The sequence below is a fragment of the Ictidomys tridecemlineatus genome, chromosome 8 (genome assembly GCF_052094955.1).
Source record: "Ictidomys tridecemlineatus isolate mIctTri1 chromosome 8, mIctTri1.hap1, whole genome shotgun sequence".
Classification (NCBI taxonomy): Eukaryota; Metazoa; Chordata; class Mammalia; order Rodentia; family Sciuridae; genus Ictidomys; species Ictidomys tridecemlineatus.
The window spans coordinates 82,315,039-82,327,942 of record NC_135484.1 but is presented as its reverse complement, the minus strand read 5'-3'; the positions used below and the strand labels follow the sequence as shown (position 1 = coordinate 82,327,942).

Below are 12,904 nucleotides of genomic sequence, written 5' to 3'. Positions count from 1 at the left end.
AAATTATACTCCATCTATGCATAGTATGTCAAAATACATTCTACTTCATGTATAACTAAAAAGATCAAATAAAAAATAAAAAAGGTCATGTCTTAAAATTGATCAACATGTAAAACTGGAAATCTTATGTAAAGACAAAGTATTATGTGTGAAAAATTTGTATTTCAATCCATCATATTCTCTAGTGGTGCTTAAGTAGTCATTTTATATTATCATATATATTGATGGTGCTTCATTAGGATTGTACCACATTGTTGTCTGACTTAGCAATACTTTTTGCTGAGGATTGGATTAGATGTGGTAACCTGCAGATAATGAGATACTATTTAATAGTCCTTTGTAGAGAAGAATCTAGAATTAATTAGAACATCTGCACTCAAACTTCACATTGCAAATAAAAAGTCCTATCAGGCCAGAAGAGAGTTTGAATTTTTTTTCCAGAAGGAATGACATATTTGGGCCACCTTTGGAGGCATGTAGCTGAGAATGGAAATACTGTTCTGAAGATGGGAATTTGATCTTGATCACAAAGAGCCAGGGGTAATCCTTCTTGCCTGTTGGCTTGGAAACCAGCAGGGGTGGCTCAGTGCCCTGAATGCACTTGAGTCCCCAGGATACAGAGTAAGCCTGCTGCTGAGTTTCCAACTTGGGGTTGTCAGATTTTCTGAGTACTCAGACGACACTGACAGCTATACAGCTTTCTCAAAAAAGTAAGAAATATGACTGTAGAAAATTGAGTGGGTCTCTGGTCTAATGAAATTAGAGTGAAGGGAGCTGAAAAAAGAGAACAACCATGAAGGACAGAGATCAGCTGGCTGGTGGCAGACATGTCCTCATTTCTGGTGACAAAGTCTCCCCTTCCATGGACATGAACAACTGGATGACCTCCAGCTGTAGTGGGACACATAGAGGATGAGGATCCACATTTAATTAGCTCCTGACAATTTATTTAGAAGAATTTCATCCATTCATTTAAAAATATCCATTGACTATCTGTGTGTATCACAGTGCCAGGATCTATGGGGCACTAAGAGAAAAGGATGGCATCTGGTGTTATTCTCTAGAAGCTTAACATTCATTAGGCACATTTGAAATTTATATGAATAACTAATTAGAAAAAATTTAAAAATTAATTAAAAAAGAAATTCACATGAAACAAATACATTTTAAAAATGTATTACTGAGAAGTTACTCTCAGCCACTTAAAGTTTTCATTGTCTTTATCACTTAAAGATTATTTTCATTAACAAAGGATAATTGTATATATTTATGAGGTCCAATGAGATGTTTTGATATATAGTTACAATGTGGAATGATTACATCAGGCTTATTAACAAGTCCATCATTTCAAATACTCATCACTTTTTTTTGTGGAGAAAACATTTAAATCTACTCTTTCAGCAATTTTGAAATATGCAATGCAATATTATCGATTAGAGTCAGCATTCTTTGCAATAGATCACTAAATTTTCCTCATGTCTAACTGAAACTTTGTGCCCTTTGATGAATATTCCTCTTTCACCATCCACCCATCCTTCCCCAGATTCTGTGTTGTTTATAAAAAACATATGAAATGGATTAGATTTTCATCCCTCTCCCTCACCACCATCCGAGACTCTCTATTATCTATGGGTTTTAAAACTCAGACTCTCTTGCTAGCATTTAAGGCTCTCCATAGTCTTTTTCCAGCCTGCTTGAAAAAATTTTCTCCCTTCTCCTATAGTCTGACAGATTGCCCAGAAAGAGCATGTTCCTGCTAGTTTCCTCATTGAAGACCCTCCTCACTTCTCCCCATCTTCAGCAATCACACACACACATACACACACACACACACCATCCCTCCCCCACATTCACACATGCTTTTTTGCTTCTTACCAATAACTCATGATATGTCTAAAATAATACTTCCTCTGACCTCCTAGGGTCTAGAAATCTTTGCTGGCTCTGCACTCCTGTAGCACTGACAGTTAGAATCCTTCAAATACTCACCTGGAGCCTTTTTTATGTACAAACATTTTTGCCCTGCATGATTCTCATATGCCACTGAATCTTTCAAACCAAAAACACAGGGACAGTTTATACACAAAACTCAGCAAATATACATGACTAAGGACTGCATCCCCTGCAACCTGCCTGGTTTAATCATTTCGTCTCAGTCTGTATACTTGCTATCTTCAATCAAAACTTTTAGACTATTTTGTTATATTTAATTGCATTATAACTTCATAAAGGTAGGGGCTATGTCTTGCTCTTCTTGGGATCTTTGGTGCACAGTCCAAAGCATATTCTAGTAAAATGTTTGCTGAGTGAAGAAATCGGTGATAGATAGACAATAAAAAGGTTAAGAAGCTCAAGTGATGAATACTGAATGGAATATCTGGGGGATATTTACACAGAGAGGGACCAATATTAGATTTTGAAGAAGATGGGATATAAGTCATATGAGAAAAATGATCAACTAGTCATCTTAGACTTTTTATAGTAAATATATTTGGAATTATAGTCAATTATTTTTTTCCCACAGTACTTTCCCTGTTGATGAAGCAGGATTTTTCAGAGAAAAACAGCATAGTGTAGTTTAACCAAACCTTCAGACATCTGGCCTAAAGGACAGAGAGAATGGCCAGCATGATTCTGGTTTTTGATTTCTCATGCAGAGCTGGAGAAACTGAATTTTCTGCCCTTGCCCTGCAGCTGACCTGTGCTTCATAAGGATGGCATAAAGGGTAGAGGTCTCCCAGGCCACAGGGGCAGGTAGGCAGGGTTGCTCTGGCAATGTATCAAGGATGTGGATCCAGGTTCTAGTTTTCAATCCCATTTCTGTCCCTTTAATTGTCTGCTGTCCACCTTGTGCTGCCCCAACCTACCACTCATTGGTAATGAGGACAGTGATTCCCTGCCTTGGCACTGATGTCTGGGCTCCAAGCATTTTGGGGAGCTTAAACATTTCCCTGTTTTCACAATCAACATTAAATTCTGTAACAATCCTCTCATCTGCATACTTCTTCACTCACAGTATGACCATGCTCCCCTTCCTGAGAACATAGTTTCTATTTTTATTCAGTCTGATTTGAAGAGTTTTGGTCATTCTCATATTTATCTAACCTACCCATGGTGGACATGACTTTTTGTTTGCAGGGGGTTATATAGTGGAGAAGGTGATTCATTGATGGATTCACTCACTCTAATGTGTGGTGAGCACCTACTGTTTGTAAGGTTCTGTTAGGTATTGAGGGGGAAACAGGCAGGTGAAGAGCTAGATTGACTCAGAACTTCTTACTGTTGTAGGCTTGTTGGTGTCATTGAGGCTACCGAGAATTTCATTGAGGTGTGTGTCATCAAGAGCAAGAGGAAAGTGCCCGACTGAGCCATTGGCAACATCTGTGGAAATTAGGAGAAAAAAAAAAGACACAAAAATGAGACTAGAGGAATTTAAATTAGAACAAGGTCAAAATTCCATATGCCTTTTCTGTCATTCTGGAGTTTATAGATGTTAAATGCATTCTGAATTCATTTTTCTAAGGTCACATAAACATGTTCTTGAAAAAAATATAACCCATACTCTCAATTACAGTAAATTCTTCATTCTTCCTTCCAGGACCCAAGTTTGGTGCACCCCCTACATATGATGCAGTTAAATGCTTCTGCCTAGTGAGATCTCATTAGTTTTTCTTTTTGTGATTACCTAAAATATGTGAAGGTAGATATTTACTTTGAATTTATTCTTTCCCATGTTTTCTTACAATATAACCCAAGTCTTTAAAACTCAGATTGCTTTAGCAATCATTAGGGCATTAAAATTTTAATCATAAAATTCAAGAGATGAAAGAATATTGAGATGTTATCAATTCACCTGTTTAGAACAGACCACCATAAACCGTGTCAGATATCTGGCAAATGTTTTGATATGTATAAAGACCTCATGGAATGGAAGTCTAGGTTCTAACCAAGAAAAGAAAAAATATTACTGTAATATACATTTCCTGCAATTTTATAATTGTTATTAAAAACATTCTGGGAAAATAGTGTTATGATTAATTGGTATACAGATAACTGGAAAGTGTTTATCATTTGAATCTTAGGCAAACACATGGAATATATTATTTTCAAACATTAGAAAACAGGACATACCAAAAAGTGATATTATTTTTCCTGGCTCGCTGAGGAGTGTGTAGTGCCTGGAAATCAGCAGTTAAGTGGTCACTTGTCACTGTGAGGTTCTGTGAAGTCATTGTACTGTTATGGGTTTGTTGTTCCTAGTGAGTACAGGCAATGGGTATTAGAGTCATCTGGGGAAGGTGACTTTTTAAAAATATATATTTATTTATTTTTAATTTCTTTTTTGTACTTGTCGATGGATAGACTGCCTTTATTTTATTTGTTATATGGTGCTGAGGATTGAACCCAGTGCCTCATGTGTGCTAGGCAAGTGCTCTGCCACTGAGCCACATCTGTAGCCCAGGAAGGTAATTTAAAAATATATATATATTTTAAATTTATCCATAAAATCACACATACTTATGGTATTTCATATAATGGTTTAATTACATATATGCACTGTGTACTGTTCAAATCAGGATAAAAATGTCTCCTTAAACATTCATAATTCCTTTGTGGCAGAAATGTTCAAAATCCTTTCTCCTAGTTTTTTAAAAAAAATTCATAGTAAATTATCATTATTTTTATAGTCATGATATGATAGAATATTAGAGAAGATGATTTTTTGAGGTAAGAAAAACATACATATCCTTCGGCATAACAGCTTCTCCTAGTATGTGGTTCTTGGCATCTTCCTCTGCAACTCTAGATGAAAAACTCTGTTGAAGGTGTTCTGCATCCCTGGATTCCCTATAATGTCACCAATTTAAGGTGTTTTCAAGTTTAATAATTATCTAAATAATTGATGAATACTAATTTTTTTGCTATGAAAAAAATGCTTAGCTAATATCCTGGAACATTTTTGTTATTTTTGTATTATTCTACTTTATTGCCATGAAAAGAGAAATTATCCAGACAACTAAAATTAAGAGCAGTTATAAGGTAGACTGGGTTTATCTTCTAGTGCCTTTAATCCACTTTGAAGATGTTTCATTCTTCCTTCACACCTAAGGTACCTAAAATATTTCCTATCAAAATGCAATCTCAGGAAACTATTGTAACCAAAATGTTTAGTTAACTTTGGGTAATTGAAAAACTCAATTGTCATAAAAGTCTGACCCTATTTAATGTTCTCCTATCCCTGAGAATGTTGCATTTACACTTTAAGAATTCAAGGTTCAGATCAAGGATATGGGAAGTTTAATTTCCAAATCATAAACGTATGTATCTAAATTTTACTATAATTGCAAAATTTATCAGTATTGATGATGTAGAGGGCTGGGGTGAAAAGTGAGGCTTAGGAAGAGATAGTTTTCTTTTGAGTAGAGAAAGTATTCAAAGTATTACTCTATTTGCAGTAAGATGTTCTATTCTCTTTCTGCATAAGATCATCACTGATGCCAAGCATGGTGAGAACTGCTTTCATTGCAGTTAGGATTTGGCAGTTCTTTCTGAGCTTCATTTTGGAAATTATCTCAATGCAGAAGTATTTGTGCATGAACCTCAACCTTGGGTGTCCAGGAGCACTGGAAAATTAATTTAAAAACCTTTGTTGCTGGAACTCAAATATATACCAGTGAAATATTATATCATTTGTCTACTGGTATCCTAAAGTTTCTTGTAAGAAAAAATGCAAATTAATTTGTGAGAAAAAAAAGCTAATTTTAATTTACTCCTTAATTTATTCTACTAAATTTAATTTTATTACATAAGCTCCTGTCAGCTAAGATATACCAACTTCAACTTCTAAAAATAAAAGTACAAACTTTAATTCTCTCATTAATTTTGATTGTTTTCCAATATGGGAAATGAAGTAAATGTGAAGGATGTTTTATAAAATTTCCTCCTATAAATAATGCTTTTCTGAAGAAGATTCATTATTAGGTATCACAGGTCAAATTTTATTTGCTTAGAAGCAGAATCAGCAACTATGTGATTTTTTTATTGTTAAGGAGTATGTTTTACTATTAACTTTTTTTTCTATCAGTATTAACCTTATTTATTTTAAATATGGGAGGACATAAATAAAAGATCATGAAATAAATCAATTGAATTCAATCAATTCAAGAAGATACTATTTATCTAAAAGAGATGGCTAAAGACACTGTGGACTGGAGAAAAATTTTAAGTGAACATGTTTTTATTTTTTAATTTATTTTTTGTTTTTTCATTTTTTAAAATTTTGATTTGTTATATATGACAGCAGGATTCATTACGATTCATATTACACATATAGAGCACAATTTTTCATATCTTTTGTTGTACAAAAAAGTAGAATTTCACTATTTGTGTCTTCATACATGTATTTAGGGTAATATGTCCATCTCATTCCACTGTCTTTCCTATCCTCATGCTCCCTCCCTTACCCTCCCTCTCCTTTTCCCCTTTACCCTAACTAGAACTCATAATATCCTTCCATAACCCCCACTCAACTACATTATGATTCAGCAGCCTTAAATCAGAGAAAACTTTTGGCATTTGTTTTTTTTTTTTTTGGGATTGGCTAACTTCACTTAGCATTATTTTCTCCAATGCTATCCATTTACCTGCAAATGCCATGATTTTATTCTCTATTAATGCTGAATAATATTCCATTGTGTATATATACTACCTTTTCTTTATCTTCTCATCTACTGAAGGGCATCTAGGTTGATTCCACAGTTTAGCTATTGTGAATTGTGCTACTATAAACATTGATGTGGCTGTGTTCCGGTGTAGTATGCTGTTTTTAAGTCCTTTGGCTATAGACCAAAGAGTGGAATACAGTCAAATGGTGGTTCCATTCCCAGTTTTCCAAGGAATCTCCATACTGCTTTCCATATTGGCTGCAACAATTCACAGTCTCACCAGCAAAGTATGAGTGTGCTTTTCCCCCCACGTCCTCGCCAACACTTATTTTTTGTCTTCATAATAGCTGCCATTCTGACTGGAGTGAGATGATATCTTAGAGTAGTTCTGATTTGCATTTCTCTAATTGCTAGAGATGATGAACATTTTTTCATATATTTGTTGATTGATTATATATCCTCTTCTCTTTGAGAAGTGTTTATTCATATCCTTGGCCCATTTATTGATTGGGTTATTTGTTTTTTGTTGTTAAGATTTTGGAGTTCTTTATATACCCTAGAGATTAGTGCTCTATCTGACGTGTGTGGTAAAAATTTGTTCCCAAATTGTAGGCTCTCTATTCACCTTACCAATTGTGTCTTTTGCTGAGAAGAAGCTTTTTAGTTTGAACCTATCCCATTTATTGATTCTTGATATTAATTCTTACACTATAGAAGTCTTATTAAGGAAATTGGGGCTTAATTTGACATGATAGAGATTTGGTCCTACGTTTTCTTCTAATAGATGTAGTGTCACTGGTTTAATTCCTGAGTCCTTGATACACTTTGAGTTGAGTTTTTTTTAATATTTATTTTTTAGTTATAGATGGAGACAACATCTTTAATTTATTTTTATGTGGTGCTGAGGATCGAACCCTGTGCTTCATGCATTCTAGTGAACATGCTAAGCGAGCGCTCTACCTCTGAGCCACAACCCCATCCCTTGAGTTGAGTTTTGTGCATTGTAAGAGATAGGGGATTATTTCATTTTGTTGCATATGGATTTCCAGTTTTCTCAGCACCATTTGTTGAAGAGGCTATCTTTTCTCCAGTGTACATTTTTTGATGCCTTTGTCTAATATAACTATAATTATGTGGGTTAGTCTCTGTGTTCTTTATTCTGTACCATTGGTCTACCAGTCTATTTTGGCACCAATACCATGCTGTTTTTGTTATTATTGCTCTGTAGAATAGGTTAAGTTCTGGTATAGGGTTGCTACTAGCTTCACTCTTCTTGCTAAGGATTGTTTTAACTATTCTGAGTCTCTTATTTTTCCAGATGACTTTCATGACTTCTTTTTCAATTCCTATGAGGAATATGATTGGGATTTTGATCAGAATTGCATTAAATCTGTATAGTGCTTTTGGTAGTATGGTCATTTTGACAATATTAATTCTGCCTATCCAAGAACAAGGGAGATCTTTTCATCTTCTAAGGTCTTCTCTTTAATTTTTTTTCTTTAGCATTCTGTAGTTTTTGTTGTAGAAGTTTTTCACCTCTTTTGTTAAATTGATTTCCAAGTATTTTATTTTATTTTTTTTTGAGACTATTGTAAATGGGGTAGTTTTTCTCATTTCCTTTTCAGAGGATTTGTCACTGATATACAGAAATGCCTTTGTTTATGTGTGTTGATTTTATATCCTGCTATTTTACTAAATTCATTTACTAGTTGTAGAAGTTTTCTGGTGGAATTGTTTGGGTCTTCTAAGTATAGAATCATGTTGTAGGCAAATGGTGCTAATTTGAGATCTTCTTTACCTATCTGTATTTTTTTAGTTTCTTTCGTCTAATTGCTCTGGCCAGTGTTTCAAGAAATATGTTAAATAGACGTGGTGAAAAAGGCATCCCTGTCTTATTCCAGTTTTTAGAGGAAATATTTTTAATTTTTCTCCATTTAGAATGATGTTGGCTTTGGACTTAGCATAGATAGCCTTTACGATGTTGAGATATGTTCCTGTTATCCCTACTTTTTCTAGTGTTTTGAACATGAAGGGGTGCTGTATTTTGTCAAATGCTTTTTCTGCATCTATTGAGATTATCATATGATTTTTATCTTTGAGTGTATTGATGTGATGAATTACATTTATTGATTTCCATATGCTAAACCAAACTTGCATCCCTGGGATGAGCCCACTTGATCCTGGTGTACTATCTTTTTGATATGTTTTTGTATTCAATTTGCCAGAATTTTATTGAGAACTTTTGCATCTATGTTCATTAGAGATATTGGTCTGAAGTTTTCTTTCTTTGATGTGTCTACCCTATAATCTTGTGGTATCTGTGCAGGTTATCTGTACCTCACCTTGTTGTTGGGCTTTCAGATCCTGCTGGTGTCCCAGGATGGATGCTACTGCAACTATAGGAGGTGGCGACAGGAGATAACTAGAGAGAGCAGGTCACCCAAGATGGATGCAACATCTTTCATTGATGGGGCTTAAAGGGAGGGCCTTATACTGACTTTAGTATGCCTGTTCCATGATGCAGCTGCTTCTAGGTTAGGCCCTGTCTGTTTTTCCAAAGTAGAGGCTACTGCATGGGGAAGGCTATGGGAATGACTGCAGTGTTTCAAGATGAAAGTGGGTTAGACCTGGGCTCCCAGGTTGTGGTGGGTGGGGCAGACCCAAGCTTACCCTTGGCTATGGCTTCTGCGCAGGTCAGTGAGGTGAGCCTAGGCCATGCCTATGCTCTGGTGGGTGTCTGCTGGTGGCTGGATGGACTGGGGCCTACTCTGGGTACTGGCTGCTGCACATGTCAGCAAGGCAGATTTGGGCGGGGCCTGACTCTGGCAGGTGTCTGCTGGTGAAAGGATGGACTCAGGCCTACCCTGGGCCTGAGCTCCTGTGCAGGTCAGTGAGGCAGATCTTACTATTAACGTTTTATAATTGATATAGAACTAGATTTGTTCCATTATTAGCTACAAGTAAGTCTAGAAATGGTAAACTAATTGAATGTAGGAGAGATATTAAATTATATAGGTAGTAGCTTTCTCTGAATATCAGTAAGTGAAGAATTAGGATATTATCACTTGTTTAAAAATCCCAATTTTCTCAGTTTATAGATTTTAAGTTGTCAGCATTTGACTTTTAAGACATTACTAACATAAGTTAAAACCAAAGAAACTGAGGAAAACATTGCACAAAAGTTTTTTTTTGTATTTGAAAATATTATTAAATTATATGGGAAAATGGTAGACTACAACAGTAAAAATTGAAAGAGAATGTTCCCATATTTAATGAACACAGAAAAAATTGTTTCCTCTTTCCTTTTGGTAAACATTGAAACAAATAATCATATACAAAACTGGCAAGTGTGCAATGGAAATTCTTATCTTTTTGAACAATGGGATATTTAAATTGTGACAATATTTTTAGAAGACAAATTTGATAACATCCATTCAATGTTCTAGGAGCTTAGTAATCTACTTTGAGAAATGAGTTATTTCACAACAATTTATACTTAAATATGTTAGTTAAACTTTATTTGTAATGGCATATAAACATTTAACAATGTTGGAATAGTTGATTACATTTCTACAGATGCAATAGGATATTAGAAGTTATTAAAATGATTATTTTGTAAAAGTTTTAGTGGAAATGTTCTTTATGTCCTGTTAAGTGGAAAAAATGATGCAACTCTAATATGGTTTCAATAACATATAAACATAGTAGAGGACTGATGGCAGCAATGGGCTAAAATGCTGACGATGGTTACCTCCATCTTGTAGGAAAATGGGTAAAGGTTGACTTTCACCTTTATTCTGTTTTTAATTTTCAAATTTTATGCAATGAATTTAAGTTATTTATAAGGTTAGAACAACCAGTTAGAATTGGAAAAATACATTGTAAACTCTTGTCAACTTTGAGTAAGGATTCCTTTATAAATAACATGCTTTCATGATTATTTAAATCAAGGTTCAGTAGCAGATGAAATGAGCTCTGAACTTACCTGTTGAAAACCCAGCAGTTTCATCAGGGTCTGCCAATGTCTTCTCTATAGACAGTTCATCTTTTCTATTAGCACAATAGAAAGAAAAAGTGATGAAAAGAATTTGATGACAATAGGGAACCTACAAATTTGCCTATGCTGAATAGATCCAAAAAATAGAGAAAAAAAAATCACACTTTAAAACTGTATTTAACCTTTTAAAAAAATCACAAAAGTGTTATTCAAATAACTTCCCATTGAAGAAAAACTTAACTACCCTGCCCCCCAAATGGTTATGTCTGATGGCAAGTTTCTCTATAAGCATCTTGGCTTTGTGTGATCTTGGGAGTGGGGGTATTTCCATAGTAGGAAAAACTGGTTTGTGGGGGGGCCCAATGTTATATAGTCTCTTTGTGTCCTTTACCTCAAAGGTAAGAGATGACATGATCTGTGACTGTCATATTCTTCCTAAAATCTCAGATCCTCAAACCAGCCAATCAAGGTAGTATTATACTTACTTACCTAATAAAGTAACTCTTGAGGTTACAGTAATGGGAAAGATTTAGATTTTTGGATAATAAAGATGTATTAAATCTGTATCCTGGACCCACCAATTGCTACGTGGTACCATCTGGGGATTTGGAAGTTGGGTTGCTGTACCATGGATGGCCACATGGAAGATATTCCAGTGCAGGTTAAAGGTCGTGGTGGTAGAGCTGTTTGCATATCTAATGTGGGTACAGTTTAGCAAGATTTATCTGGAAAGGAGTAATTGTAGTTGTATCTTTTGAAACTTGCTGAAAGATTTATTTCTATAAGCTGTTAGATCCCAAAGGATTGTGTCTGTGTTAGTAAAATGTATTTGATCTAATTTTCTGTGGTTCATCATGATGGGAAGAATAAAAGAAATGGTTAGATATTCTGTTGTTACAAAATCATCTAGGATGGTCAGAGCCCCCAGGACCACCTACATATTTCTGCCATACCCAAATTTTCCAAAGTGCTAATAAGTGTAATATACAAAGTATCACCAATCATCCCTGCATGTGCTCTCACTAATAACAATGGATGGTGATATTGGTGTACACAGTCCAAATATGTTTAGACCATACTGGAAATTCCAACCAGCTATTCTTGCTGGTTTTTTGTTTTTGGTTTTATACTTAGTAAATAGTTTTTATGGAGCTCATGTTTAAATAAATCCTCACTATATTAAACATTATAGTGTATATATTTAGACAAATTTTTTTCTTTCATTTTAACTTTATAGATCTTTATAGTCAGATCTCCTCCTCCTATTATTACTTTAGTGTCTTTGTTTTACTTTTCTGTGAAAAGAAAATGACAAAAGAGAGATTTATAACAGTGTTGGCTGTTGTACTAGTTACAAATCAACAGCCCACTCTGTGCAGGACTCTATGCAGGATGCTAGTTTCTTTATCATTTATGACTAGGTGTGATTTTGCCACTAAGCTGTCAACATGTATGTCACCTAGGAGCTATAGCTTGGGAAACTGGGCCACTCATTTCTTCCACTGACTTTTATTTCAAAGTCATCTGAAGTGGCAGATTTATGGGCTAGTCAGATGAGAAAAATTTCTCCTTTTTCTTCTTGGAAAGGTTTGAAATAAAAGAGAAACTTATCCCTTTTCTTTTTTCTCTCTTTTTTCCTACCTGGTGACTGCCACTAATATAAAGTGTTTGTCTTTCGTCCTCTCCAGCGATGTTGGCAGGCATAGGAATGGATGAAGGGATTCTGTTTCTTTCTCTTTCTGGCTTGGGCTAATGTTATCATTTTATATTTAAATCAGAGGAGTCAATCTCTCTGTCTTGCAAATAAAGTTCAGACTCTAGTACTAATACATTCTTAAGTCATAATTTTCCCTTCCAATAACTTACCAAAATCTGTAAAAGAGTGGCTCACCAGATATAACCGATTAGCAACCTATGTGAGAACTTTGCACATAGAAGTGTAAAATGTTTCTTCCCCTTAAGGAGTTTTTACTCTCTCAGGGAAATGGGATGAAGCAAGGAAATGTTAACTGAAAATTTAAGCACAGAGTACAAAGTCCAGCTCAGGGAGATACAGCTGCAGGTTCAGGTAGGCTGTTCAGGTATCATAGGGAGGTGGGGGTCTACCTGGAATTAAAAGAGAGTAGGTTTTGCATAGATGGAGTGAAGAAGGGGGGTTCTTCCAAGCAACAGGGAAAGGTCTGGGGTCACAGCCCAGATGAACAGGATATGATGTCTGCAGTGAGGAAGTGGCTTGGGGACT

At 35.1% G+C, this 12,904-nt stretch overlaps 1 protein-coding gene across 2 annotated transcripts in view; it reads right to left on the bottom strand.

The window, feature by feature from the left end:
• The window catches only part of Impg1 (interphotoreceptor matrix proteoglycan 1), a 134,249-nt gene that overhangs the window by 90,469 nt on the left and 30,876 nt on the right, over window positions 1–12,904 (bottom strand). For both annotated transcript variants that reach the window (XM_021720219.3, XM_040282982.2), the window contains 2 exons: window positions 10,651–10,715; window positions 3,281–3,381 (listed from right to left, as the gene is read on the bottom strand). In XM_021720219.3, the coding sequence (XP_021575894.2) occupies window positions 3,281–3,381; window positions 10,651–10,715 (166 nt within the window). The remainder of the gene's footprint in view (window positions 1–3,280; window positions 3,382–10,650; window positions 10,716–12,904) is intronic.